A 22,714-nucleotide genomic window follows, 5' to 3' on the forward strand; every position below is an offset into this window, starting at 1 on the left:
GCAGAAGGAACTCCCGCAAGTCGATAGTGGAGCCATCGGTGGGTAAAAGCTTGAAGAAATTTTGAACGTGACGTTCATATCTTGGAAGATATCTCACTTGATCTTTGGTGAGACAGCGACGAATAATCTTTTTGCCGAAGGCCCAATCTGGCCCGTTTGCAGCGATCATCCCTTTTCCGACCACGGGATAGAATGCAGTCTGTCTGTCATGGCTTAGCTCGAAAGCCCGAGAGTCGGCTGTCAAGATGGCTCTTGCATTCAAAGCATCAGCGGTCCAGATGTTGGTATGACCAGCAATCCGGACGGAAAATGTTCTCCCATTTTCTCTGATCCAAGCTGCTGACTTGCACAAAGAAGTTTTCTCGTTGACCCAGAAAGCGAACTGATATGCGACATCGAATCCGAAAAGCCACCATTTTTGCCGCAGTTGAGGGACATGGCTATATTGAGGGCTTTCACTGCGTGGTTTGATGGACACACAGAGAGCAAACACAAACGCAGCCACTATTATCAAAGTAGTAAGCCACATTTCGTCCGTGGGATCATTTCAAAGATGAGAGGGTGTATAGATTTGTCGAAGTTATTGTGTTAGTCATGGGAGTTCATTCAGAATTGGCGAACTCTGGGAAGTTTAGGGCTCTGGCTTTGTCACTCTGTATCAAAACGGATGCACCGATATGTCAAGCTTTGAAACTGGTACAACTAGCTACTTTGGCGTGACCAGATTCTCCTCCCGAAACACGGAATACATCTCCGCCTCATCTTAGAGAATAATCCGACACAGAAGTCCGAGGCACACTATTACGTGTGCCTGTTCTCTTTCGCAAACCCCTGTTCCACTTAGGATTCCTTCAACGGCATCCCTTATCGGTACCCACACATGTGGAAAGTGTTGGCAAGGGGAGCAAGAACTTCGTTCATTCCTTTCGCGAGTCAGAACGTGATGGTGACGAATATTCATGCATATTCCTAATGGTACGCTGCTGCCTCAGACTTCCTTGTGTGTGGGTATTGATGTATATATACTTTGCATTGCGAGGGATCTGGAACCCATGAACTTGAGAAGTTTCTCACGTAATCCTCATTCTTAGAGTCTTGGCTGGTGTCGGAATACTCTCTGGTGGGGTCATCCCTCTCCGGTTCCCCTGTGCTAAGGATTACACGTGTATTGAAATCCTTCTAGTATCAGCCTCCACTAACACCATCACCTCATCCACTAGAGCACCAGCCGTGTTAACATCTGAGTCATCATTTTAATGTCCGCGGATCCTTCAATGACGAACGTTTCCTTTGCGTGTAAACCAGGTTTCACCATCCTTGTCAAATTATCGACAAGTTTTCTGATTTACACTAATTGAAGAACAGCCTCAACGTTACAGTTCTTTTGTCAGTCAAAATCACAGATTCAATGACACCTCCTCTCGATGCGCGTCATGTTTTCTCTTTGCGCGACAGTAGCATTTGCTGTTGTCGTAACAGCTGCCTACAATAGTCCACTTCACGAAAGATGGATTACAGACTGCGTTAAGACTTTTGGCTTCGTCCTGATTCTCACCTCCTTGCCTCTCGCGATAATTAATCACCTTTTTATCTATCCTTTAATTAGCCCTTCCAGAGGCTTACCGAGTGCTCCCCAAGAACCAATTCATAAGCGTTTTCTTAAGGAGGTCCGAGGGCTTGAGCCTCTATCATGGCTGGCAAATGTTCCAAACAACGGTATTATACGCTATTTCGGCTTTCTCAATGTCGAATGTTTTTTTGTCACAACTCCAGCCGCTTTCAAAGAGATTCTCGACGCAAAAGCCTATCGCTGGGTCAAACCACCCAAATCCTCGTCATTGTTTAAAATGATCATCGGTGACGGACTCATTACTCTCGAGGGCCAACACCACAAAGAACAGCGAAAATTGCTACAGTCTAGCTTTGGCTTTAGGCAAATTCAAGATTTATACCCAACATTCTGGGGGAAAGCAATAGAGTTGCTAGGCTGTATAGAGCAAGATATCAGCTGCGGGGATCGAGATTCTGTCGTCGATATTCAAGACTGGATGGGCCGTGCAACTCTAGACCTCATTGGCTTGGCTGGGTTTGGCTTCAAATTTGATTCTATCTCCAATCCCGAGGCCAAATTGGTTCGTCAGTATCGCAGACTCTTTGGCATTAAACCTTCGCCAGTCACCCAAGTACTGGCCCACATCATACCAACCAGCATTCTCCGTTTCATCCCTACTCCAACTTTGGAGGATGTCCGGGTCTCCACGGGAGCTATCAAAGCGTATCTCTCACGGGTCATTCGTGAGAAACGTGCTACGATGGCCGAAACAGGTCAAAAGCTCGTTGACAAGGACGTCTTGTCTGTTGCTATGCAGGATACTTTGCTCTCGGAGCAGCAGCTTATCGACCATGCCATGACATTCCTTGGTGCAGGTCAAGATACTACTGCCTATGCACTGACGTGTTCAGTGATGGAACTTTCACAAAATCTAGAGTTGCAGGACAGGTTGAGACAAGAGATCCGAGCGAACTTGCCGAGCCCAACATCTTCAAGATTTCGTGCAGACCCGATTGATCCCGCACGACTTCCATTGCTAACCGCAGTGGTCAACGAGACTCTTCGCTGCTATCCTTCCGTTGATGCAATCGGAAGGGTCTGTCTCGGCGCAGATGCCGTTGTAGCAGGACAGAAGATCCCGAGGGGATCTATCGTCAACATCCCAGTTGCGGCGGCAAACCAGTATAGTGCATTCTGGTCCGGGTCCTCGTTTGATCCAGCTAAATGGCACCCGGAACGATGGCTGGACAACGATGGCAAGCTAAATTCGACCGGTGGTGCTATTGATCCATGGGTTATGATGACCTTCTCGAGAGGCGGCAGGCAGTGTATTGGCGAAAGGTTTGCGAGAACTGAGATGGCGGTAGTGTTGGCTGCGCTAGTTGGCAGAATGAGGTTTTATTTCCAAGGAGCGAGTGGGAGGGGGAAGCCGATCAATGACTTGGACATATTTTATGGGTTTACTGGTTATATTTTTGGTGGGTTGTGGAACACTGTAGAGATCGTGCAGGGATGGTAATGAAATTAAAGCCTTTCAGTGAAGTAAGAGTGCAAACTCTTCCACGCTTATTGGTGTAGGCATCAGGAACTCCATAACATGAGGTATATGTACGGGGCATAGGGCTCTTGATTTTTTGTGCAAAATATGTACTGTTTACCAGATATTTTGAATTCAGAAAACTACCTTTCGCTTCATCCAACGTAGGAATGAAAGAAGTTGATAAGTTGAAAATGAGAACGATTTTACCCCATAAATAATCTATAACATGAGAGTTTAAAGAGTTTCTCTCAGTAAGCCAGACACACATGCATGCACACACCCATAGACAATGTAGTTGATAGGGACGCACTGTTTATATGCCTTTGGTAGGTGCCTATCCATAGTACCTATTTGTTGCAAGGTCATCAATTCCTAGGTATGCAGATCTTCGCCCTATTCTGCTGGGATTCTGCCGTGTAGACAGCATGAACCTAGACCCACAAGGAGCTACTGACGGGCGCCGTTCAACCTGCTCTATACATTATTCAGTTGTCCACATCAGATCCGCAGTAGGCCCGCTTATTATTTATATCCCCCTTTTGTTTCCCAACTAAATCTTTGTACAGTATTCCCATTTCGGTGGATAACAACACCATCAAAGTAGTCCTGGGATCCCAAACTACATGGCCCTTTCAATAGAAGAACGTACGATGCGGCATTTGATGCGTCATTCAAGGGGTCCGGAAAATCCGGGAAGATGACTTGAACGTTAAGTTTATCCTTTGATAAGAATTAAGTCTAATTTATGTACAAAATTTTTTAACTTTTGGGTTGTTCCCATTGCCCACCCAAATCATGTGGCCTGTCATTTCCCCTGGGTACCACTCAAAACCTAGTAGAATATGCAGGACTCAGTGGGCTGCTCGACCTGCTGAGCGTTAACCCGGAACACCGTGCACTGGTCCTTGCCCACCGACTTGGCGTAGGCTTGCTCCGGGTAGACCCAAAACTCGCCATCGGCCTCGCCCGGGCAGGCCAGCCACTGGCTGTCGGCGGCGTCGGCGCCGTTGTAGTACAGGTAGATTTGGTCCTGCTCAGCGCCCATCAGGGCAAAGGGCCCCTTGGGAGCCCCGCCCGGGGTACCCGCCGGGGTCAAGGCCAGAAGGCCGTCGGCCGCGCCGGAAATGTCGACGTATGCTTTTCGTTTGAAGAGGCATGTCAGAAGGCCAGTTGGATGATGCGCGGGTGCGTAGTGCATGTCGAGTTGATGAAAGTTCACTTACCGTATTGCTGGTGCGATGTGCCGTCGTTGTACACTGCGATCGCCTCGTCGATGAGTGCGACCGCTGGGGTCGCGTCGCCGCACGAGGAGTTGGCCTGGATGCCGATGTGCCAGTGGCGGCCGAGGGGCTCCAAGGCCTCGCCGTCAAAAGTCTCGCCGGGTGCGGAGGCGACCAGGTTGTAGTATTGTTCATTCTGGGCGAGAGCGCTGCTGGCGCAGGCAAGGGCGGCGGCGAACACGGCAATAGTCTTCATTTTCGGAGTTTGTGGTTTATAAATGATATTTTAGGGGTGATATGGGTAGTATGTGATTAGTGTCTGCGGCATGTGTGATCTGTTAGATTGGGGAGTTATGTCTTTTGTTCTCATTTAGTCCGTCTCTATCATACATCTTTATATGCGTTCCTTGGGTTCAGTTGTGTTGGGACGTGCCTTGTTCTGAGTCGGTGTGTTCATGATCCTTGTTAAACACGAACGCTAAATAGAGAGAAAGGTGGTACGGACTTGGTCATATTGGCTTGGCAATGCGTTCATCCTGTCCACTTTTTGTCACCCCGCAATCTCCCTGCTTGATGCTGTTTCTTTTTCGATTGATGAAGTTATCCTCAACCCCCTTTCTTGGTGGCCTGTGCCGGCTTGGGTCACGGGGCTAAAATACGGGGTTAGGGAGGAATGCGGTGTGAATATTCTGCATCTGTGAAAGCAAGCACTTGAGCACCACTAATACCACTTTCCGTCATTCACTACTCAAGTATACCGCAATGCCACTGCTACCAGTGGCCAGTACGGCAATGGCACTTTTTGACTGCCTCTTCGGTCTCTCCGGTTAACAGGCCGACGCTTCCGCTTCATTACTTTTCGAAGACCAACACTGCCACTGCTGAGTGAGCAATAGATTCCTTGAAAGATTTGCCACGTACCATATCCCTGAACGGTGTCATTCATTTATATCGGGCCGTCGGATGCCAGATGCTCGAGAAAAGACAGAAAGGTCGGCTTCATATTTTTAAATGCCTGGCGAGGACCTCCTTGAGGCCGAGGCTTAACGGCGCCACGAAGCGTGCCGAACAGCGGTGGAAGCTGGAAGAGAAGTGGATGGTTGGTTGTCGAGGAGAAGCAATCAAGGAGTGGGCCTGCTCGAGGGCCACAAAGAAGGCAGTGCGAGCACAACTGCGATCAGGCTATTCGGGATACCCTTGTATTGAGAGCAATCACTTGCGGTTCCACCCAGCAGCCCCTTAACCATGTACAACGAGTTCTTTGCTCACAAGAGCTTCATTCCACGCCTCCTCCTCGATATCTGCAGCATCAACTTGGTATCAGACGACCTCCTTTAATTCGACTTCAATCACTTGCACAGTCTTTTCACCCGCTGGGATCGCATGCTAGGTAGAGCAAGTCGCGCTCCACATGCTCTTCGGGGTTCAGCTGTCCAATACGTTCTGCTATGTACTCTCCCACGGGACGTCTGTACCTGTCGAGAATCTCTCTTTGGACCATCTGGACTCGGCCATCGGCCATGAGTATGTCTGAATGGACGCCAGGTGGCCCAGAATACTTTTGGTTGCTGAAAATCTTGCACGCTGTGTCTTGAACATGACATACTGTTCGTGAGGTGTTTCCATCACCGTCTGGTTCCTTTCCTGCAAGATAGCTTCGACTGCGTCGTTTGATGGCGTTTTCACAGCTTGAAAATCCTACGCGCAACAAGCTCCAAGAGTGGAGGACTATTCTTTCGAGTAAATTATGTGATTAAATGCATCTGATCTAGGCGGCTGCATCTCCATTTCTGTCTATACTAAATCGATAACCAGTCAAGGTTGGAACATAACTTGATAATAATATCCAGCAAGTTGGGAATGAAGGTGTCAATCAGAAGGGAAACGAATTGACTCCATCGAGTGGCCGGAAACAACTCGGGGCGAATGCAGCTACATACCACTCTGCTTCTAGTTCGAGATCTGGTAGAAGAACCCGGTGCATGTGTCTGAATACATACTGAATTCGATATTTCCAACGTCGTAAATCCGTTTGGGCACCGCAAAACGAGAGTCAATGTTGAATTCATGAATTTCATAAATTCCACAAGCCCCTGTCTGTGCAGGATTGGCGTCTAGAAGTTCTTCAGAACTGTATTCGAATGTTCTTGTGTTTCTAAGTTGATCCACAAAATGGGAGAGGAGCTGACGAGAGGTCTAACGTGTTTTGCCGATGAAGACATTCCCTTCATTGCCATGCCCACGATTAGCCAAAACGTCACTGTGAGCCAAGTAGCTCCGCTCCATGTCCCATGTAAAGGCACTGTTTGCAGCGAAGAGTGCATCAATCGACTCAAGGGAACGGCCTGAGGTCTCGGGATAGACTGGACATGATCAGTATATATATTAAACCGTATGTTAGAGCAGATAATACTTACACAGATACACAATGGGCACCCAAATAAGGTTGAGGCCAGCGAATAGGAAGTACGTCCGATTCTCCAAGACTTCGAAAATGATCGGGTTCACAAGGGTGGTCATTCCAACACCAATAGCCCAACCGGTGATTCCAAACCCGTTGCCTTGCGCACGCAAGTCAGATGACCAAACTTCCGTTGGGATAAGAAACGCAACTGTTCCCCATGTAGCCGCATATGACAGGTTGAAAAGAAATAACATTGCTACAGCAGCGGGGGCAAATTGAGTAGCTCTGTCAGGATTGGCACGAGAAGCTTCGTAGAGTGAGCCTGCGATTAGGTTCACGGCAAAGAGGCAAAAAGCGCCGCCCATCAAACATGTTCTTCGACCGAGACGGTCAACAATCTGGGCACTGACGATGGTGCCGATGATACCAATGGTGTTCAGGCCGCCAGCAAGTCCGTTCTGGGTTAATTTGGTATATCCGGCTTGCGACAGGAGAACCGGAGAATATGCCGTTACGGCCGTAATGCCGGTCCACGATGCCATGACTTGCAGGAACAAACATAACCAGGCGCGCTGACCAAGATTAAAGCCGGGCTTAGGCCCTTTTCCAATCAGGATCTTTATGAACTCTATGGGCGAAGATTTTGTACTCTCTTCCGCAACAGCCTTGATCTCAAGATACTCTCTTTCAACCTCGGGGCCGAATCCTCCACGAACAGACTCGATGACATTTCGCGCGTCGTCAAACCTTCCGACTGATGCCAAATACCGAGGTGTATCCGGCAACATCTTGATTCCGAGCAAGAGAAGCAGGGCGGGAAAACACTGAAAAGCTAGTTGGAATCGCCATCGAACTTCCGAGTAGCCACCATCGATGAAGGCAAGTCCGAACGACAGCCAGTAGGCGACGGAGATACCGAGGTAATTGGCAATGAAGACGTAGCCGAGGAAGCCGCCTCTATGTCCTGCTGTGGATGTTTCCGCGACCATCACCGGTGTTATACCCGTTAACGCCCCAGTGCCAATGCCTGTGACCACTCGGGAAACGATAATGAAGTCGCTGGATTGCGTTGCGGCTTGAAGAGCCCCTCCGACCAAGGCGAACATGCATCCTATGAAAATACTTGACAAAGGTCAGCACCTGTGCTAAGAAGGCGTGGAGGAGAGACAGATAGACGGAGAGAGCCAGAAGGAGAGAGTCAAGGGTGCGGACCCGTTTATACGGCCGATCCGATCCGCCGCCCAACCTCCACCAAAGCAACCCGCAATGCAGCCCATGTAGTACACCGAGACGATGCCTCCCTGATGAAGAGTATCCGTGACAGTGCCGTCGGGGAGACCAATCCCGACTGTTTCAACATATCTTGGCGAGGCGTTGACACCGCCCATAACACCCTGGTCATAGCCTTCGAAGAGAATGCTGATGAGAGAGAAGGTTTGTATGGCGATGTTGAGCTGTTTGGCTGACAGCCGCTTCCACCAGGTGCTATAGCCCATGCTGATGGTGATAGGTGATGTTCGTGTTACGCCGGTACACAAGCGGTGTGATTGTTAGACAGTGGATTGACAATGAGACCATGCGCAAGAGAACTACTTTTGAAGCTTGAGGCATTACTAAGAGATCAATCTTGCTGAGAGCGACCCGAAAAGTAACACTACCTCTCTCTGCGAAGTCATGCTTTGATACGAACCAATAAGGAGCAGTTGACCACCGGTGGATGTTGTGGCGTCCATGCCTTGAGGTTCTCCGACTTTGCCCCGCGACCAACCCCAGAGTTCCTATTTACGGGCCGACTGTCGCGTGTGCCTCCAGTCTGACCAACCAAGCCCAGAATTCCAAAGAGCGCATGTGAGCTCCGCATCGGTCTCACATTTTCGGCTAAAGCTATCATAATTCCGTACAAAAAGATTACAGATCTTTCTGGATGCTGATCAATAAGTTTTCGGGCGGAAGTTCCATCCCTCCCTCACCCAGGTCAACTTAACAAAACCGCTTCTTTCCTCCTATCATCACTTGTTTGAGGAACGACATGGCGAGTGACCATGAGTTCACAAATGAAACGTCGAAGGGCCAGCCGCTTGACATGGTCGTCTTGGGGATGAACAGTGGCACGTCAATGGTATGTGGATTGTGATTGATAAGATCAATAGATTTGTCATTGTCCTGGCTGATAAACTATTCATAAAACCCGTGGCGTTTTATACCCAGCTGTAGTAGGTCTCAAAATTTTATAAATGGCTGACAATTTCCAGGACGGTATTGACTGCGCTCTTTGCCATTTCCGACAAGAAACTCCAGACTCGCCCATGCACTTCTCCCTTCTCAAATATGGAGAAATCCCCATGGACCTCAAAATCAAAGGCGTGTTCTCAACATCATCAAGCACGACAGGACTTCTGCGTCAGAGCTTTCGGAAGTCAACGTTCTCTTGGGAGAAGTGTTCGCAGTGGCCGTAAAGCAGTTCTGCGAAGACAACAAGATCGACCTCAAGTCTATCGACGCGATCGGATCCCACGGGCAGACTATTTGGCTTGCTTCGATGCCGGAACAAGGGGTTCCAAAGTCTGCCCTTACCATGGCCGAGGGCACTATCATCGCCTCACGCACGGGTATTACCACTGTGACTGACTTCCGCGTATCGGATCAGTCTGCTGGGCGTCAGGGCGCCCCCCTCATCGCCTTCTTTGATGCGCTGCTGCTGCATCATCCCGGCAAGCTTCGCGCGTGCCAGAACATTGGCGGCATTGCGAACGTATGTTTCATTCCACCAGACGGACCCGATCATGCATATGACTTTGATACTGGCCCCGGAAACGCCCTCATCGATGCGGTTGTGAGGCACTACAATGACGGAGCCATGGAGTATGACAAGGATGGGGCGATGGGCAAGCGTGGGACTGTCTGCCAAGAGCTTGTGGACAAGTTCATCAGAGATATTCCGTACTTTTCGTGGGACCCGCCGAAGACTACCGGTCGCGAGGTTTTCCGCGACACCCTGGCAGACGATCTCATCCGCGATGGAGAGGCCCGCGGCCTGTCTGCAGACGATGTCGTGGCCACAGTTACCAGGATCACGTCCCACGCAATTGTTGACCATTGGCACCGATATGGCCCTGAAGGGAAGCAGGTTGATGAAGTTTTCATGTGTGGTGGAGGGGCTCATAACCCCAACATCACAGATTACATGAAGGAGAAGCTGCCTGGCGTCAAGATGTTCATGCTTGACGATGCTGGTATACCGGGCGGTGCAAAGGAAGCTGTCACTTTTGCTTGGCAGGGGATGGAGGCTTTGGTTGGTAGGAGTACACCAGTTCCAGACCGAGTGGAGACAAGAAGGCCATATGTTCTCGGTAAGGTGAGCCCCGGGGATAATTATCGGATAGTTATGAGCAAAGGAATGAAGTTCGGAGAGGGTAGGGAATTACTGGGCTGGGTGACAGAGATGACGAATTACGTGGACGGAAAGGTTTTCGACAACAAGTGGTGAGTTTGGAGACACAAGCCAGCATGAATGGATGGTGCAAAGGCAATTGGTACGGATATGCCCGACTTATAACAAGTTTCGGTACCGATGCCACAGCTTCGACTGTTGCAAAGCTTAGGAAACTACTTTTATAGCTAAGAGGTGCCCTTTAACCCTCTCTTTCAAAAGATAGTATCATCTATATTCTCTTGGCGTTGGAGGGATGAAGGGTCCTTAGAAGAAAAGGAGGTCCAGAAGAATGATATCTCTAAAGGACTCATGCACGTGTCAAATCAGGTCCGAGGTTAAACTTCGGGACGGCCTCACTAGTAGAATTTGAAATAAAGCTCATGATTAGGGGTGCAACGAATGAACGTAGGGGAAAGAGCCGAACAAAACTCCCCCGGGCCAATTTTTTGATGACATGTCTGTAGCCGGGCTCTTTAGCAGCATATGATTCTTTGCCAATTTCTCAGTGGTGGATCAGCAGCCCGTGACTGTTTTCGTCGGCGTATGAGAAAGTACCACCACGCCAGAAGCGTCACAAACGTAAAGAGAACCGTTACTAAGACGTATATCCAAATGTACGTCGACACGCTAGCTCCACCGTCACCCCAGTCAAAAAAGGTCATGGAGAAAACAGTCTGAAGATCAACTTGATTAGCTCACAATCAGCAAGATGTTTACCGGAGTGATCATACCGCGAAAAAGGTCCCAGGTAGGAAAACCATGGTGACCAAGGATATCGACCTCATTTGACTTGAATCACGTCCGGCCGCTCGGGCAATATCCATGTTTGTATCGCCATGGGCCTAAAGACGGGTCAGAACAGCAATACCAGGCCTTACCCGGGAAGGGATGTAGATTTACCCATTGCGTAGCCATGGCCATCCCCTCGACCCTCATGTTACAGTCTTCTATCTTTTCGTCCAGCTCCTCCACAAGCGACTGCAATCTTTCTTTGATCAGGCAGCTCGTTCGCGTGAACGACCGATCAGCATCCGTTACAGCCCCGAGGGCGCACTGTGCCTCCCGCAGAGGTGGCGAGGATCCACCGCAATCCGTTGCGGGCTCTGCACATAGCTCATCGACGTGTTCGATCATTTTGAGCACTTGTCTCTTCCAGATGTTCAACCTGTTCTGCAAGAATGTGGTGTTCAGCCAAGCTGTCCTTCTCTCGTATCTCTCCCCGTCTGGGTGCTGCAAACCGTCGTCTTCGGGGAGCAGCGCCGGCGGTGCCTCAGGTTCGTCGAGCACGCTGCCTCTGGAGTCAAGGTCGAAGATGGCTCCCTCGATTCGATCAATTGTTGTGTCTACGACTTCAATCAATCTTTCTCTCTCGATCTCGGAGAAAATCCCCGCCAGGAGAAGTGGATGGAAGCCCTGCTCCTTAGCCAGAGACACCCGGTTGAGCACCCGCCTCTCTACGTCTGCAGTGCATCCGAGTAGTATCCCGTATGTGAGTTGGCCCCGGTGAAAATATGTGGCCGTCAATGCGAGGTCGTTGCTCCAGGTGTTAGCTGAGCGGCAGTTATAGACTGATAGAAGAAGTGATTAGAATCTGGGCATTCACATATTCTGAATGTCTGTACTTTGAGAGTGACACACGAGCCACGTACCGATGGCATCATGTTTGGACTTGTTGTCTTCGTCCAAGCAGTAATCTTGAACCGATATACCCATACTAAGCCGAGCGCGAGAGAACAAGGGCACATTAGCGCGGCTGACAGCCCTAGATATTGACCCATGCACGAAGAACTTGCGCCCGATCTCGCTGAAGGTTTCTTTATCAAACGGCATATGTCGGAGCCCACGGCCTGCCCTTGCGGAGCCCTTGGTCTCTTTGAGTGAAGCTTCATGCTTGCTTGAGACGTTGGGGCCCGGCGTCAGCTGCTTACCATTTGGCCAACTGTAGGAGCGGCGCTTCTCATTGAAGCTACTTTTGAACAACTCATCTGCCCGCTCTTGGCCAAAGGTGGCCCTTCTCGTTTCGATTCGCTGAATTATGGTCTCGGTCTCTCCATCTCTAAGAGCCAGACTATATCTTTCGTGTCAGAGGGAACCAGGCACTCAAGAAGTCAGGTTGTGTTCGGAAGTACATCAATACGAGTCCTTTTCCCGCATCAATCCCTGGCAACTCCTTTTGGAATATCATTTCTGTTAGTTGCTATAAAACTCTACTCTAGGATGGCGGAACTTACATTCGATAGCCAATTGTCCCAATCTTGCCGTGTGGATAACGACCACAGCTCAGGCTCCTGGTAGAGATGGGAGTCAGCTGCTTAACCTCGCTAAACCAGACAATACATGCCGCATTTAAATGTACACATGCACTTACCGTCTCACTGTCCATGAAACGAACAACCGTTGTTGGTTGGGGTCCAGATGCATAACGGAATACTCTGCTCAAGTCTGCCTCTGTCAGACCAAAGTTATCAACTGGCAAGTCCATTGACTGTATTCGAGCCGGCTTGTGAGCTCGACGTGCTTGCTGACAATCTCCCAAGTTTGTGAGCACTTCTAGTTCTAGGATTGCGATCACGCGGGAGACTTTTTCCGGTACACGATGCGTCTGGAGATCTCAATATTCTGAGGGTAGATCGAGCTTGATCTGCCACAGGGCTCTTTGGCCGGGGTGCTCGAGAACACTGAACCCCCCAATCTGCAAAGCACGTGATCCTGCATGCAGCCACTGCACTCCGCCCCGATTGTCTCACTGTCTACGGGTCCTGCCGCTTACCCTTGTGCGTGACCTATCCGTCAGTTCCGTAGAAGGCTCTGGCGAGGTAGCAGCTGCGTGGCAGTGTCGCCTTTTTGAGGCTGCAGCGCACTACTACTGCAGTAGGGTTCATTTCCATGGCGCATATTCGAATTCGTGTGGCCACTCAAGCCGTCACCAGCTCAGTGGTGTGCTCCCGGGCACCCTCACACTTTCCTGTGGTCTCGGTAGCACATCGCCACAATGCCAAAGTTTGCCTTGCTGTCAGCCAGGTTTGCCCGACAGGTATGACTGACTGTACAACCTTGGGGCACTCAATATGACAAGATGTCTCGACGGACGTGTCCGATGTTGTCTCAGTGCTTGCCACAAGTACATAAAGGTACACAGCCCCAGGCTCTGTCAACTTGCCGTATTACCACATTTCTTCACGCCACTTTGGCGACTTATTCCACAACAACAATCAATTAATGACATAAAAGTTCACTTTGCGGTAAAGCCATGGCCACTGCGGTGTTCCGAAGCAGATACGCCGACGAGGGCGTGATTTTGCGGGAGTTGAGGGCATTCTTCCCGAGACACAGAGTCTTCGTCATGGTAAGGCCTGCCTATACAGCTGGACTGCCAGAGTTCACCCTGCTTGGTTACAAAAGTACTAAATTGGCGGAATCAAGTTCGAACGTGACCGTTTCTTGTGCACCGTGCCGCGACGTCTCACAGAGGTATGCGACCTGAGGAGCAGCACACTCCATTTACCCTTTCCCTCGCAGCTAAACCGCTAACGGGCCCTCGATTCTAAAGGCAGAGAACAACCATGTTTTGAACGCCATAGCTGCCGAACATTATGTTTGAGACGGGTTGACTGTGGTGGTGGGTCATGCAACTGAGGGCCTTGGACCTTCTCAGGATGATTAACATTGGGTTGATTTATCCGTTGAAATTGTGTAATGCCTGGGTTACTGGGCATGGAAGACAGTTCGAATTCAGGGAATTATTTCAAGCAGTAATTGGTGTTACGACCGTTATACTGCTGAGGATTCTAGCCACATGATCTGTGGTTCATTGCGAATTCTATCACCTAGTTCCGAATTAGTCTCTAGCAGCCAGACACCCTCCAAATATTGCTCTGAATAGTGTCCCGAAAGGTGATGTGTGAGATGCTTTTTTCCCCTTCTGATCCAAGGAAGGTGCAATCCCGCTGGAAATGCTCGGGGCATTCACGTCCCCTAATGTGCCTTGAGACTCGTCCGGGCTACCTGTGTGTAGTTCTCCCTCCAAAGTCGTTTCTGTCGATAACGGTTGCCGTGATCCACTAGTCTCTGCAGCTCCATATGATTGCGATGCACCGCTGGAAGTCCCGAGAAGGGGTGCCGTATCATCGGCGTCTTCCAGATCGATGCGAATGGAGTATCTCTGGCTTGGCGATCTTCTCGGGTTTGCTGTCGCTGTCTGCGGTTGGCTAGGAGTGCGGAGGACTTGGTCCACGGTCCCGTAGGGTCTCTGGCCGCGGGCCATGACATTTCCTTCGTGGCTTGCCTCGCTATCTCGTGACAGCCACGTGTTGGTGATATGGACGGGTGCATTCCATCCGGTTTGTATCACTACCTGCCTACCACCTGTAGGCAATGCTTCAGTGTCTTGGGGCGTAGGCCAGGGGCCGATGGGGGATTCTTGCTCCATGGCCAAGCCATAGGATTCCCCTTGGGCGTTCAGTTTCCTCTGGATGCTCCTCAATTCATAAACGACGTTGCGGCAATCGCCACGTTCCTTATAATTAATGACGAAAAGATCCCTCTTCATCAGGTCCAAGAGATCGCTGCACAGCGCACTGCAATGACGGTGGCGCCGGAGATCTTCGATCCACTGGTTTCAAGGTTAGCAAAGTCCATACAACGATTGAATCTGGGGACAATGATTGAAAATTGTTTCTGTATCTCACCTTCTCGACACTCTCCTTCTTGCATGGCCGGTGATTATGGTCGAAGTTGAAGAATTTGTCCACGGCGAACACTTGCTCGCCCCTGTCATCATGTCGTCGCCGTTGATAAAAAGTGTCCTCGACATGTCTGTGACCGGCCAGGTACCAGGTGACAAACTCCAATAGCACGCAGCCAAAAGACCACATGTCATACGCTCTACTTATTGATCCCTGTTCAGGTGCTCTGTATTTAAGGTTTTCGCCTTCGGAGTGTGCCCTTGATCTGGATGCTTTGGTGTGAAAGCGAGTGAAACCGAAGTCACAGATGACAAACTTCCCCAGATTGTTCGGGTCCGCGCTGTCTTTATACCACAATATGTTCTCGGGCTTGATATCGCCGTGTATGCCCCAACGTTTCGTCTCTAGGTCACCCGATCCGCTCCGGTGAATCCGCTGCAGGGCTCCGGCTAGTCCAAGCAGCTGTTCGATCATCCATTTGGCTTGTGATAGATCGGGCTGAGGCTCGGGGTGTTTCTCATAGAAATCCCAGAGGTTTCCGTCTGCCCAGGGAAGAAGGAGGTTCCAAACCTGAGACTGGCGCCATGTTGCAAGAAGTCGAATGAGATGGGGATGGAGAGCGGTGCCAGCGGCTTGCCTCCACGCTTCAATCTCTTCCTGGAACACATCCTCTTTGCCATCTTTACATACCAATTCTTTCACAGCAAACGAAGGGTTCTGTCGCTGATCATCGTCGCCATCCAGGCCCTGGTTGCAAAAGTTAGCCGGACCGTCAAGCCCACAGATGATGCCAAAGTTTGCTTACTTCATGGCCATTATGATGATCTGGGTGTATCTTGACACGGTAAACAGTGCCATGGTACCCATATGTGCGTCGATGGCTGCTTTCATCCTCGATGAACGGCAGCACAGATTTCTCGTTCAAGTTGTAGAAAGCGACAGAATTGCTATCTAGTTCAAAAAAGGGTGCCATAACATGTTCTTGGTAGTTTATGAAGGAATCCAAGTTATGCGGTTTCCAATGATCTGGAACCTCGAAAGACGTTTCTCTTCCCCCACCGCAGGTGCGGAAGCCCGGCCCGCCGAAGTTGCGCACATTTTCAACCGGCAGGTCTCGGTCGCTGAATCCGCGATCGACGAAGAACGGCGCGTCCACGATACGATCCATGAGGGCAAGAATTGCGAAGATCTTCCTATGTGACGTTTTCCCATCATGGTATTCTGACTCTCGAAATTGACAGATCTTCCGAGCATAGTCACTTATCTGTTTGTCTTGGAATCTCAGGTGAGCGGCCTTGAAGGCCTCCGTCAACTCGTGATAGACCTGGCTCTCGTTCACAAGTTGAAACAGGGAACCAATGGGAATCCATTCTTGCCTTGTGCCACTTGAATTGCCACCTCTAGTGACGAAACGGTCTCTCAGAAGTACGTCCAGTGGCTCGGTCTTCGACACTGATCCAATTTGGGTGAGGATATCTGCCTGGTCCGCGGGGGTAGTAGCGATCCCCCCCTCAGAAGCATATTCTTCGCAGGCAGCCGTGTATCCTACATCGTAGTCTGTACGTATAGTGAATGTATCGTCGTTCTCAGAGACAGACCTCTCGGATTTGGGGCTCGGGCAAAGGCCTTGAGAACGGCGCCGTTCCGATGACCGCAGGTCTCCAGGAAGGTAAGAAGAGGGCCTCAAAGACGATGCAGACACTGCGTCTTCTGCATCATCTCGGCCGGCCGATGTGTCAAGCTTCAGAGGGATGTCTTCATTGGTTGGAACATTGTTGACATTCCAGTTACTCGACGGTATGAACGTCTGCCTTTGTGGTGGTAGATCGTACACGGCTGTCAAGATTGGCTGAATTGCAACAGTTAGTCATTTTCCATTAACCCCCAAAATCATGCCACATACTGAGGCTGGAATCTCGGCGAGCCTAGGCGGAGCTTGGGGAGTCATGTCTAGGTGAGTAATTAGATGACTCAGTGGTCAGTCTTGACTGGATGTCGATTTGCCCCGGATGCAAGGGGGAGGCGCAGCCCAGGTCGTAGCGAGAAATATACTGAACGAAACAACGCCTGAAGCACCGCAGCCAAATAGGTGGCCGAGGTGGAGGCTGCCTGCTTGGGGCAAGTTAGCTTCTTGAAACTTGCGTGGCGGGTATGAAGTGGAACGCAAACCACTCCACGTCGGACGGCGAAAAGGCAGTGTGCGTAGGGTGAGAGAATGAGTGGTGCGGAGTGCATATAATCGTGTTCGTCTGAGCCGTGGGCGCCGGCATGATGGTGCGATACGGGCTCCCAGTCAGCTAGCACCCCCTCAGACGCAGCATGGCTTAGCCAGCTTCAGAGCAGAGCCGCTCAATTTGGAGTCAGCGCTAGAAAACTTCTGCATGCACAGCGCCGTGGGCTTAGCTACCTGCCCATCTCAGCCTGGTCGGGGAGTGACATCTACTCAAGATCCTTGCCTCATAGGCCCTTAAATGCAGCCCAATATGCAACCTGCGTGCCGCTTAGTGTTCTACCTTGGCGAGCTGCGTTGTGCGTACCACCTTGGAAGACCACCTGGGCCTTCCACTGAGTGAGTCTAGAAGTAATCACCGAGAAGGAGGCAAAACATTTGCCTTGCCAGAGAAGTGGAAAAAGTCCTGCTTCGGCCCCCATTGGAACTCTGGCTAAGCTGTTGCCCTAGGTCCTTGGCCTACCTATGTACTCTGTATATAGGAAAGACTTGATATAGAAGGGCCGCAGAATATGACCCATGGGTTGCCATGTTGATTCAGCAGCGTCAGGCTGCCGCAAGGCAACCAAGCGAGTCCATGATAAGACTTATGAACGCTTCCCCAAATCTCATTCCCAAATCCCCTTGACCATCGTTCACAACATTAAGCTTTTGAACAATTATCACACTCTGATCCATCGAAGCAATCTAACCATATTCACTCTTCATCAACATGCCTTCCTACACACGGAGCAGCTGCCATGGACGCCAAATCGAGGATGGATCCGTACAGCGCATTCACACGAGGTTCGTCGTGAGCCAGATTGCCCTGGCTAACTTGTTGTCGAGACAATATGGGAAGGGAAATTTCGCGGTCGAGGCAAGTTGAGGATGACCCCACTTCTAAGGAGTTGAATTAACATCAAGTTGCAGGTGAAGCACAACGTCTACTGCATCAAGGTGTCCAGCGACCAGCCGCAGCTGGATCTGGTAAGTCAAGTTCAGTGATACACATCCCGCAGGCCAAGCGCTGATTGCTGACATATTTTCTCTAGGACAGACCTGAAATATTGCGCCAGCTTGGTGGGAGGATGGTGTATTGATAAGAAAAGGGCCTCACGGCACTGGATACCTGATTCTGGTCGGTCGCTGGTATTGGAGTTGCTGGAGTTACAACTAGATTCGCAATGAATTTCATACTGAAGTACTTAAGTGGGTAGTACCTGTGGACTTAGTACAATGGCACGTTGAGCCCCTTGGCGCTTAGCGGGTACAAATATGCCAGGTAGTCTTCTTAAGTATTGGGATACTTTCTAGATACATTGATAGGTGTGGGCATTTCGGCCGGTTATTCCCGGTTGTAAGTTCTACAGGCAACTTTTGGGGTGGCAACACGGCTGCCTCCGTGAGCCCAGGTCGCGAACCACTGTCCGCATCTGCGGTCAGGCGATGAGTTTCCCAGGATGTGTAACACAGCTTGGCCCTAGTCTATACCTGTCGTGGCTTAGGCTCCGTGGGTGTATCTTTTCGGTGAACATGCCTGTGTGACGTAGTCTAGAGCCTCATTCTCAACAGGGCAGAGCCTGATACATGTATAATTACACACTTTCAACTCCAATGTATTGAGGTTTCTGCGTCGAGACTCCGAAGCTCAGCAAAGTCGTGGACGCATGATACCCATCATCGCTCTATTGGCCGACATGTTGCATCTCCCACGGCTCGAATGTTTCTTTTCAGCCCCCATCTCAGCCACCAACTACCAGGTCTGAATTGCCAACTCTAGAGGCAAAAATGTCTGGAAACCCTGCATTTCGTTTGAACTCCGGGCCTACAGTGAACATCATATCATCTGGAAGCGAAGTCAGGGACACCAACGACAGCGGGGGACACTTGTATGACAAAAATACACACCCATGGCAGACCCCGGTCTTACCACCTGAAGTTGACTATGACGCAAGCCAGGCAAATAATTTAAAGAAAAGCCGCACACCTATGTGCGAAGCTATTCATGATAGACTACGAGATCATAGCGTCCGCCATCCTTCTTCCAAGTCTCGAGACTTCTGGCCCCGAACGCTCTTCGGAAGTCTGATTAGCAGAAAGGATGTGGCGATTCTACTTGACGAGCTCGCACAGACTTATGAGGGCATTCTTGATGGACAGACCATCGATGATGCAACGGAGACAATTTCGACCCGTTATAGAAAGATTTTGGCACTCCTTCTGTTAATTGGAAAGGGCAAGCTGATACGAAAATTCGTCTCGAGGGGAATAGACGATAGCAAACTACCTTTTCCCTTGGATTACCAATTCGATGGCTTGATTAAGGATGCATACCGCGATAACATCCGCTTGGACTATCAGTGGAGGCTAAATGTTCCCTTCTTCCAGCCGTTGGCAGCAGGACTGGGAAGTCCCAATGGACATGTCTGCCATCTGAATATATCCGAATTCGACATCCAGCCGTGGGACCGATTAGACGCGAAGCCGAGTGAAGCACAGAAAGGCTCTCCTGGCTTGTTATCAGTGACTTTAGCCGGTGGTTACGGTGAAGTGCACAAAATAATCATTCACCCATGGCAGCATGATTTCCATGGTGTGCTAGAGAAGGTTAGCTTTCCCCGACAAAAGCGAGACTTTTTCTTTGTTTCCAATGTCAAGCCTTTTCGAAATCAACTGACGCGGAGACTCTCTTGCTCATGAAGTGGACATCTGATAAGAATGTGTTCGCGTTGAAGCGCCTTCTCACCAACGACGAGTCAAAGTTCGATCAGGAAACCGACCAGCTGAAGAGATTCGGTGGACAGCACGATCACATTGTCACATTGCTTTCTACCATCTCCCTGAAGACTGGAAGCCACAAGGACTTCTACCTGTTGTTTCCATGGGCGGACTCCGACCTTTTGGGTTATTGGCAGAGATACCCAATGCCAGAATTGTCAGAGGACATGTGGCGATGGCTCATCGAACAGTGTTGCGGGATTGTCGACGCCGTGGCGTTCATCCATGACCCTGGCAGCAAAATACAGAACCTGCAAGGCAAGCGCCTCTATGGCCGGCACGGAGACATTAAGCCAGAAAATGTCTTATGGTTCATAAAGCGCCAAAGCGTAGGCGGCAGAGGAGCGCTAGTGCTGTCAGACCTGGGCCTGGCTGCAGTTCATCGAGATACAAGCCGATCCAACATTCCGGGCGAGGCCATACCGCACACACCAAATTATCGACCTCCAGAGTGTGACATGGATGGTCCAAAAGGCCACATTTCCCGGTCGTTTGATATATGGACCATGGGCTGCCTCTTCCTGGAATTCGTCGTCTGGGCGCTGGAGGGGTGGGATGGAAGGGTAAACTTCCGTTTCGACCGATGTGATTCAGCCTATCTGAATGCCGAGACAGATGTCTTTTTCGACATAAAGCGTACTGAGAAAGAAAGCGCCAAGAGCGAATACGTCTTCCAAGTCAAGGAGGCGGTCACAAAGGTACGTGACTCTGCCCGTATAGTGTTGTAGACATACACTTCTCTGACTCTGAGCAGCGCATCATTAGCCTATACGAACATCCAGCTTGCCCGAGGATTATTCAAAGGCTTCTTCGACTGATAAGGAATGAGATGCTTATTGTACAGTCGGAACGCCCTCCAATCAACAGGATCAGAGCTGGCAGGCTTCGTGATGAAGTCCGCGAGCTCAAGGAGTTGTGCACAGCTAACAATGGGGTCTGGTTGAAGCCGTCCAAGGAAGAACCACCCATGAAACTGGAAGAAAGTCGTGCCCCGGTAAAGGCCCCTCTGAATGGTGAAGCACTGAAGAATCTTGGTATCGATGACAGGTTCGATAAGCTCAAGGTCTTTATTGGGGGCGAATTGCGGACGACTTCTGGGCGGAGGGACCCAGGTACTTTATGAGACAGCTGGTCACTCTAAGTGCGGCTTCAAAGTCCGGCACCTATCTTCTTACATACATGTCTATCTGGTCAATTGTGTGCGTCTTTTCTACACAGATCATTGTTATGGAACTATCTCTACACTCTACTGTCCTGCTCTTAGATCTAGTACTAGTTCTAAGGATGAACTTCAAGCTATCTTTGCCAACAGAAGCTCTGGCTAGTAACTTCTCAAATCCAAGTATCAATTTGGCTCAAAGTTCAGATCACTGAGGTTCTTGCCCTCGCTGATTAGTCTAATTGCTTTAGATACTGTGGATCGTTATAACAGAATTCCGGCAGGTTCAGTACTAGTTCGAGCAACCCTATATTGCGAATCTGGGCGGAGGCTATATTAATCTTATCTCAACAGGGTTTACCCAATGTAATCGAGAACATCATGCCAGACACCTCAACAATAGAGTTGTAATCAAAGTCCAATTAGAGTTGCGATATAAAAGAATATCTGCCCAAAGCGGATAGGGAGAAAGAGGGTATGGTGTCACCTCCTCGCGTGTTTATTAAAGTTGATCTCGACATGAATGGCGGCATCTATGGGGAAAACCGCTTCCAGGAATTCAGCTTCTCACTGCCCCACCTGGCTGAGATGCTTGTGAGGCTGGAACTTCAGCCATCGTCTATCTTTCCCAAGACTGACCTCAGCACAGGGCTGCTACTCTTATACATTTTCCGGTAGCTCGCGACTATCCTATAAGATACCCAACGAGTCAGTGCAATGAGAAGGGGCTCTGTGGTCGGAAGGGGGTTTGGGTGAAAAGAATAGGGTGAGTCTTCAGGTGGGGCTTGCAAGTCCCAGTCACGTACAGGTCCAAGCTGCCGAAGTTCAGGCGGGATATATGTCCGCTCGTCAGTGATGACGACATAGACAGCATTCTTGTATCGCGCATCTTCGGCAAGAGACTCGGCCCGATCGGTGTACGACAGGACCTCCCTCCGCAGCTCCTCAAAGCCCGGGGGCGGGCTATCTGCAAGGTCCCTGGGTTCCAGCCTGCGCTGCGCAAAAACTACTGTCCAATCATAAGCAATATAAGCGGAGGATGCGAAGTCGAAGCCCATACGTGATGGGACAAAGACGCGTGTCTTGGTATCTCCGTTGCCGACCTTGTTGCGTAGGAGTGTAGTGACCTCGTCGACCCTGTCGTAGAAGGGTGGGATACCCAAACAGAGTACCTTAGACTCGTTGATGTTATTGGCGAGCAAGAAGGCGTTGAGTACAGGGAGCGGGACCTTAAAGCCGCGCAAGATGGTTGTGATACTCATTGTTGGGAGTCCAGGTCGAATGGTGGTTGATGTAGAGAGATTGTGTATCATTGGTGAGTCTAGTTAAAGACCAAACACAGAATGATGCGGCTTGGAATACTGAGAGGGAATATCTCGCCTGGTTGACTTTATAGTACGGCTGGGGCAGGTGTTGCTGTCGAAGAGGCCGAATTAACCACGCAGCTCTGTGATTACTTAAGCAGTATCAACCAATAATGCACAAATAGGGTGCCTATAATTAGCATAGAACCAACCTGCAGGAAATGATCCTCTCAAAATCCCTGCCGTCCAGCTGGGCCTATGGACAGATCAAGTGGCCAACCGGCTTCTGAGTAGGGTGAGCAGACCTTAACTGGCCCCTTGGGGAATAGCTTGTTGGAGTTCTTAGCATTGGCATTTCCGCCTGTGCCTGTCTTCTTCTAAAAGTTTGGTGAGCGCCTGAGAAAACCCTTTTAGGTGGATTACTGAG

General features: G+C 50.1%; 8 protein-coding genes across 8 annotated transcripts; 3 read left to right on the plus strand and 5 right to left on the minus strand.

Annotated features, from left to right (window-relative positions):
• Positions 1-2,048: 2,048 nt before the first annotated feature.
• Positions 2,049-3,071, plus strand: J7T55_005643 (uncharacterized protein; the record flags this gene model as incomplete). Its single annotated transcript, XM_053143577.1, has 1 exon — positions 2,049-3,071. The coding sequence occupies one exon, from the start codon at positions 2,049-2,051 to the stop codon at positions 3,069-3,071; it is 1,023 nt and encodes a 340-aa protein (XP_053000414.1).
• An 853-nt stretch (positions 3,072-3,924) lies between these two features.
• Positions 3,925-4,568, minus strand: J7T55_005644 (uncharacterized protein; the record flags this gene model as incomplete). The annotated part of the gene is made up of 2 exons (XM_053143687.1): positions 3,925-4,229; positions 4,316-4,568. 2 exons carry the CDS (start codon positions 4,566-4,568, stop codon positions 3,925-3,927), a joined length of 558 nt encoding a protein of 185 aa, XP_053000415.1.
• Positions 4,569-5,678: 1,110 nt separating this feature from the next.
• J7T55_005645 (Sugar transporter STL1) lies at positions 5,679-8,212 on the minus strand (the record flags this gene model as incomplete). Its single annotated transcript, XM_053143798.1, has 5 exons — positions 5,679-5,896; positions 6,313-6,426; positions 6,514-6,675; positions 6,730-7,838; positions 7,929-8,212. The coding sequence occupies 5 exons, from the start codon at positions 8,210-8,212 to the stop codon at positions 5,679-5,681; spliced, it is 1,887 nt and encodes a 628-aa protein (XP_053000416.1).
• Positions 8,213-8,745: 533 nt separating this feature from the next.
• Positions 8,746-10,203, plus strand: J7T55_005646 (Anhydro-N-acetylmuramic acid kinase; the record flags this gene model as incomplete). Its single annotated transcript, XM_053143908.1, has 2 exons — positions 8,746-8,835; positions 9,100-10,203. The coding sequence occupies 2 exons, from the start codon at positions 8,746-8,748 to the stop codon at positions 10,201-10,203; spliced, it is 1,194 nt and encodes a 397-aa protein (XP_053000417.1).
• Positions 10,204-10,651: 448 nt separating this feature from the next.
• On the minus strand, positions 10,652-12,570 carry J7T55_005647 (uncharacterized protein; the record flags this gene model as incomplete). The annotated part of the gene is made up of 7 exons (XM_053144019.1): positions 10,652-10,676; positions 10,768-10,823; positions 10,881-10,991; positions 11,050-11,717; positions 11,799-12,217; positions 12,381-12,437; positions 12,518-12,570. 7 exons carry the CDS (start codon positions 12,568-12,570, stop codon positions 10,652-10,654), a joined length of 1,389 nt encoding a protein of 462 aa, XP_053000418.1.
• A 1,417-nt stretch (positions 12,571-13,987) lies between these two features.
• On the minus strand, positions 13,988-16,782 carry J7T55_005648 (serine/threonine-protein kinase tsuA; the record flags this gene model as incomplete). The annotated part of the gene is made up of 4 exons (XM_053144126.1): positions 13,988-14,761; positions 14,838-15,581; positions 15,640-16,683; positions 16,738-16,782. 4 exons carry the CDS (start codon positions 16,780-16,782, stop codon positions 13,988-13,990), a joined length of 2,607 nt encoding a protein of 868 aa, XP_053000419.1.
• A 2,052-nt stretch (positions 16,783-18,834) lies between these two features.
• Positions 18,835-20,947, plus strand: J7T55_005649 (kinase-like protein; the record flags this gene model as incomplete). The annotated part of the gene is made up of 4 exons (XM_053144237.1): positions 18,835-18,935; positions 19,074-19,653; positions 19,749-20,522; positions 20,579-20,947. The coding sequence occupies 4 exons, from the start codon at positions 18,835-18,837 to the stop codon at positions 20,945-20,947; spliced, it is 1,824 nt and encodes a 607-aa protein (XP_053000420.1).
• A 745-nt stretch (positions 20,948-21,692) lies between these two features.
• Positions 21,693-22,245, minus strand: J7T55_005650 (uncharacterized protein; the record flags this gene model as incomplete). The annotated part of the gene is made up of 2 exons (XM_053144347.1): positions 21,693-21,713; positions 21,790-22,245. The coding sequence occupies 2 exons, from the start codon at positions 22,243-22,245 to the stop codon at positions 21,693-21,695; spliced, it is 477 nt and encodes a 158-aa protein (XP_053000421.1).
• Positions 22,246-22,714: the final 469 nt, after the last annotated feature.

The sequence above is a fragment of the Diaporthe amygdali genome (genome assembly GCF_026229845.1).
Source record: "Diaporthe amygdali strain CAA958 chromosome Unknown NODE_1_length_4327563_cov_65_473760, whole genome shotgun sequence".
NCBI lineage: Eukaryota > Fungi > Ascomycota > Sordariomycetes > Diaporthales > Diaporthaceae > Diaporthe > Diaporthe amygdali.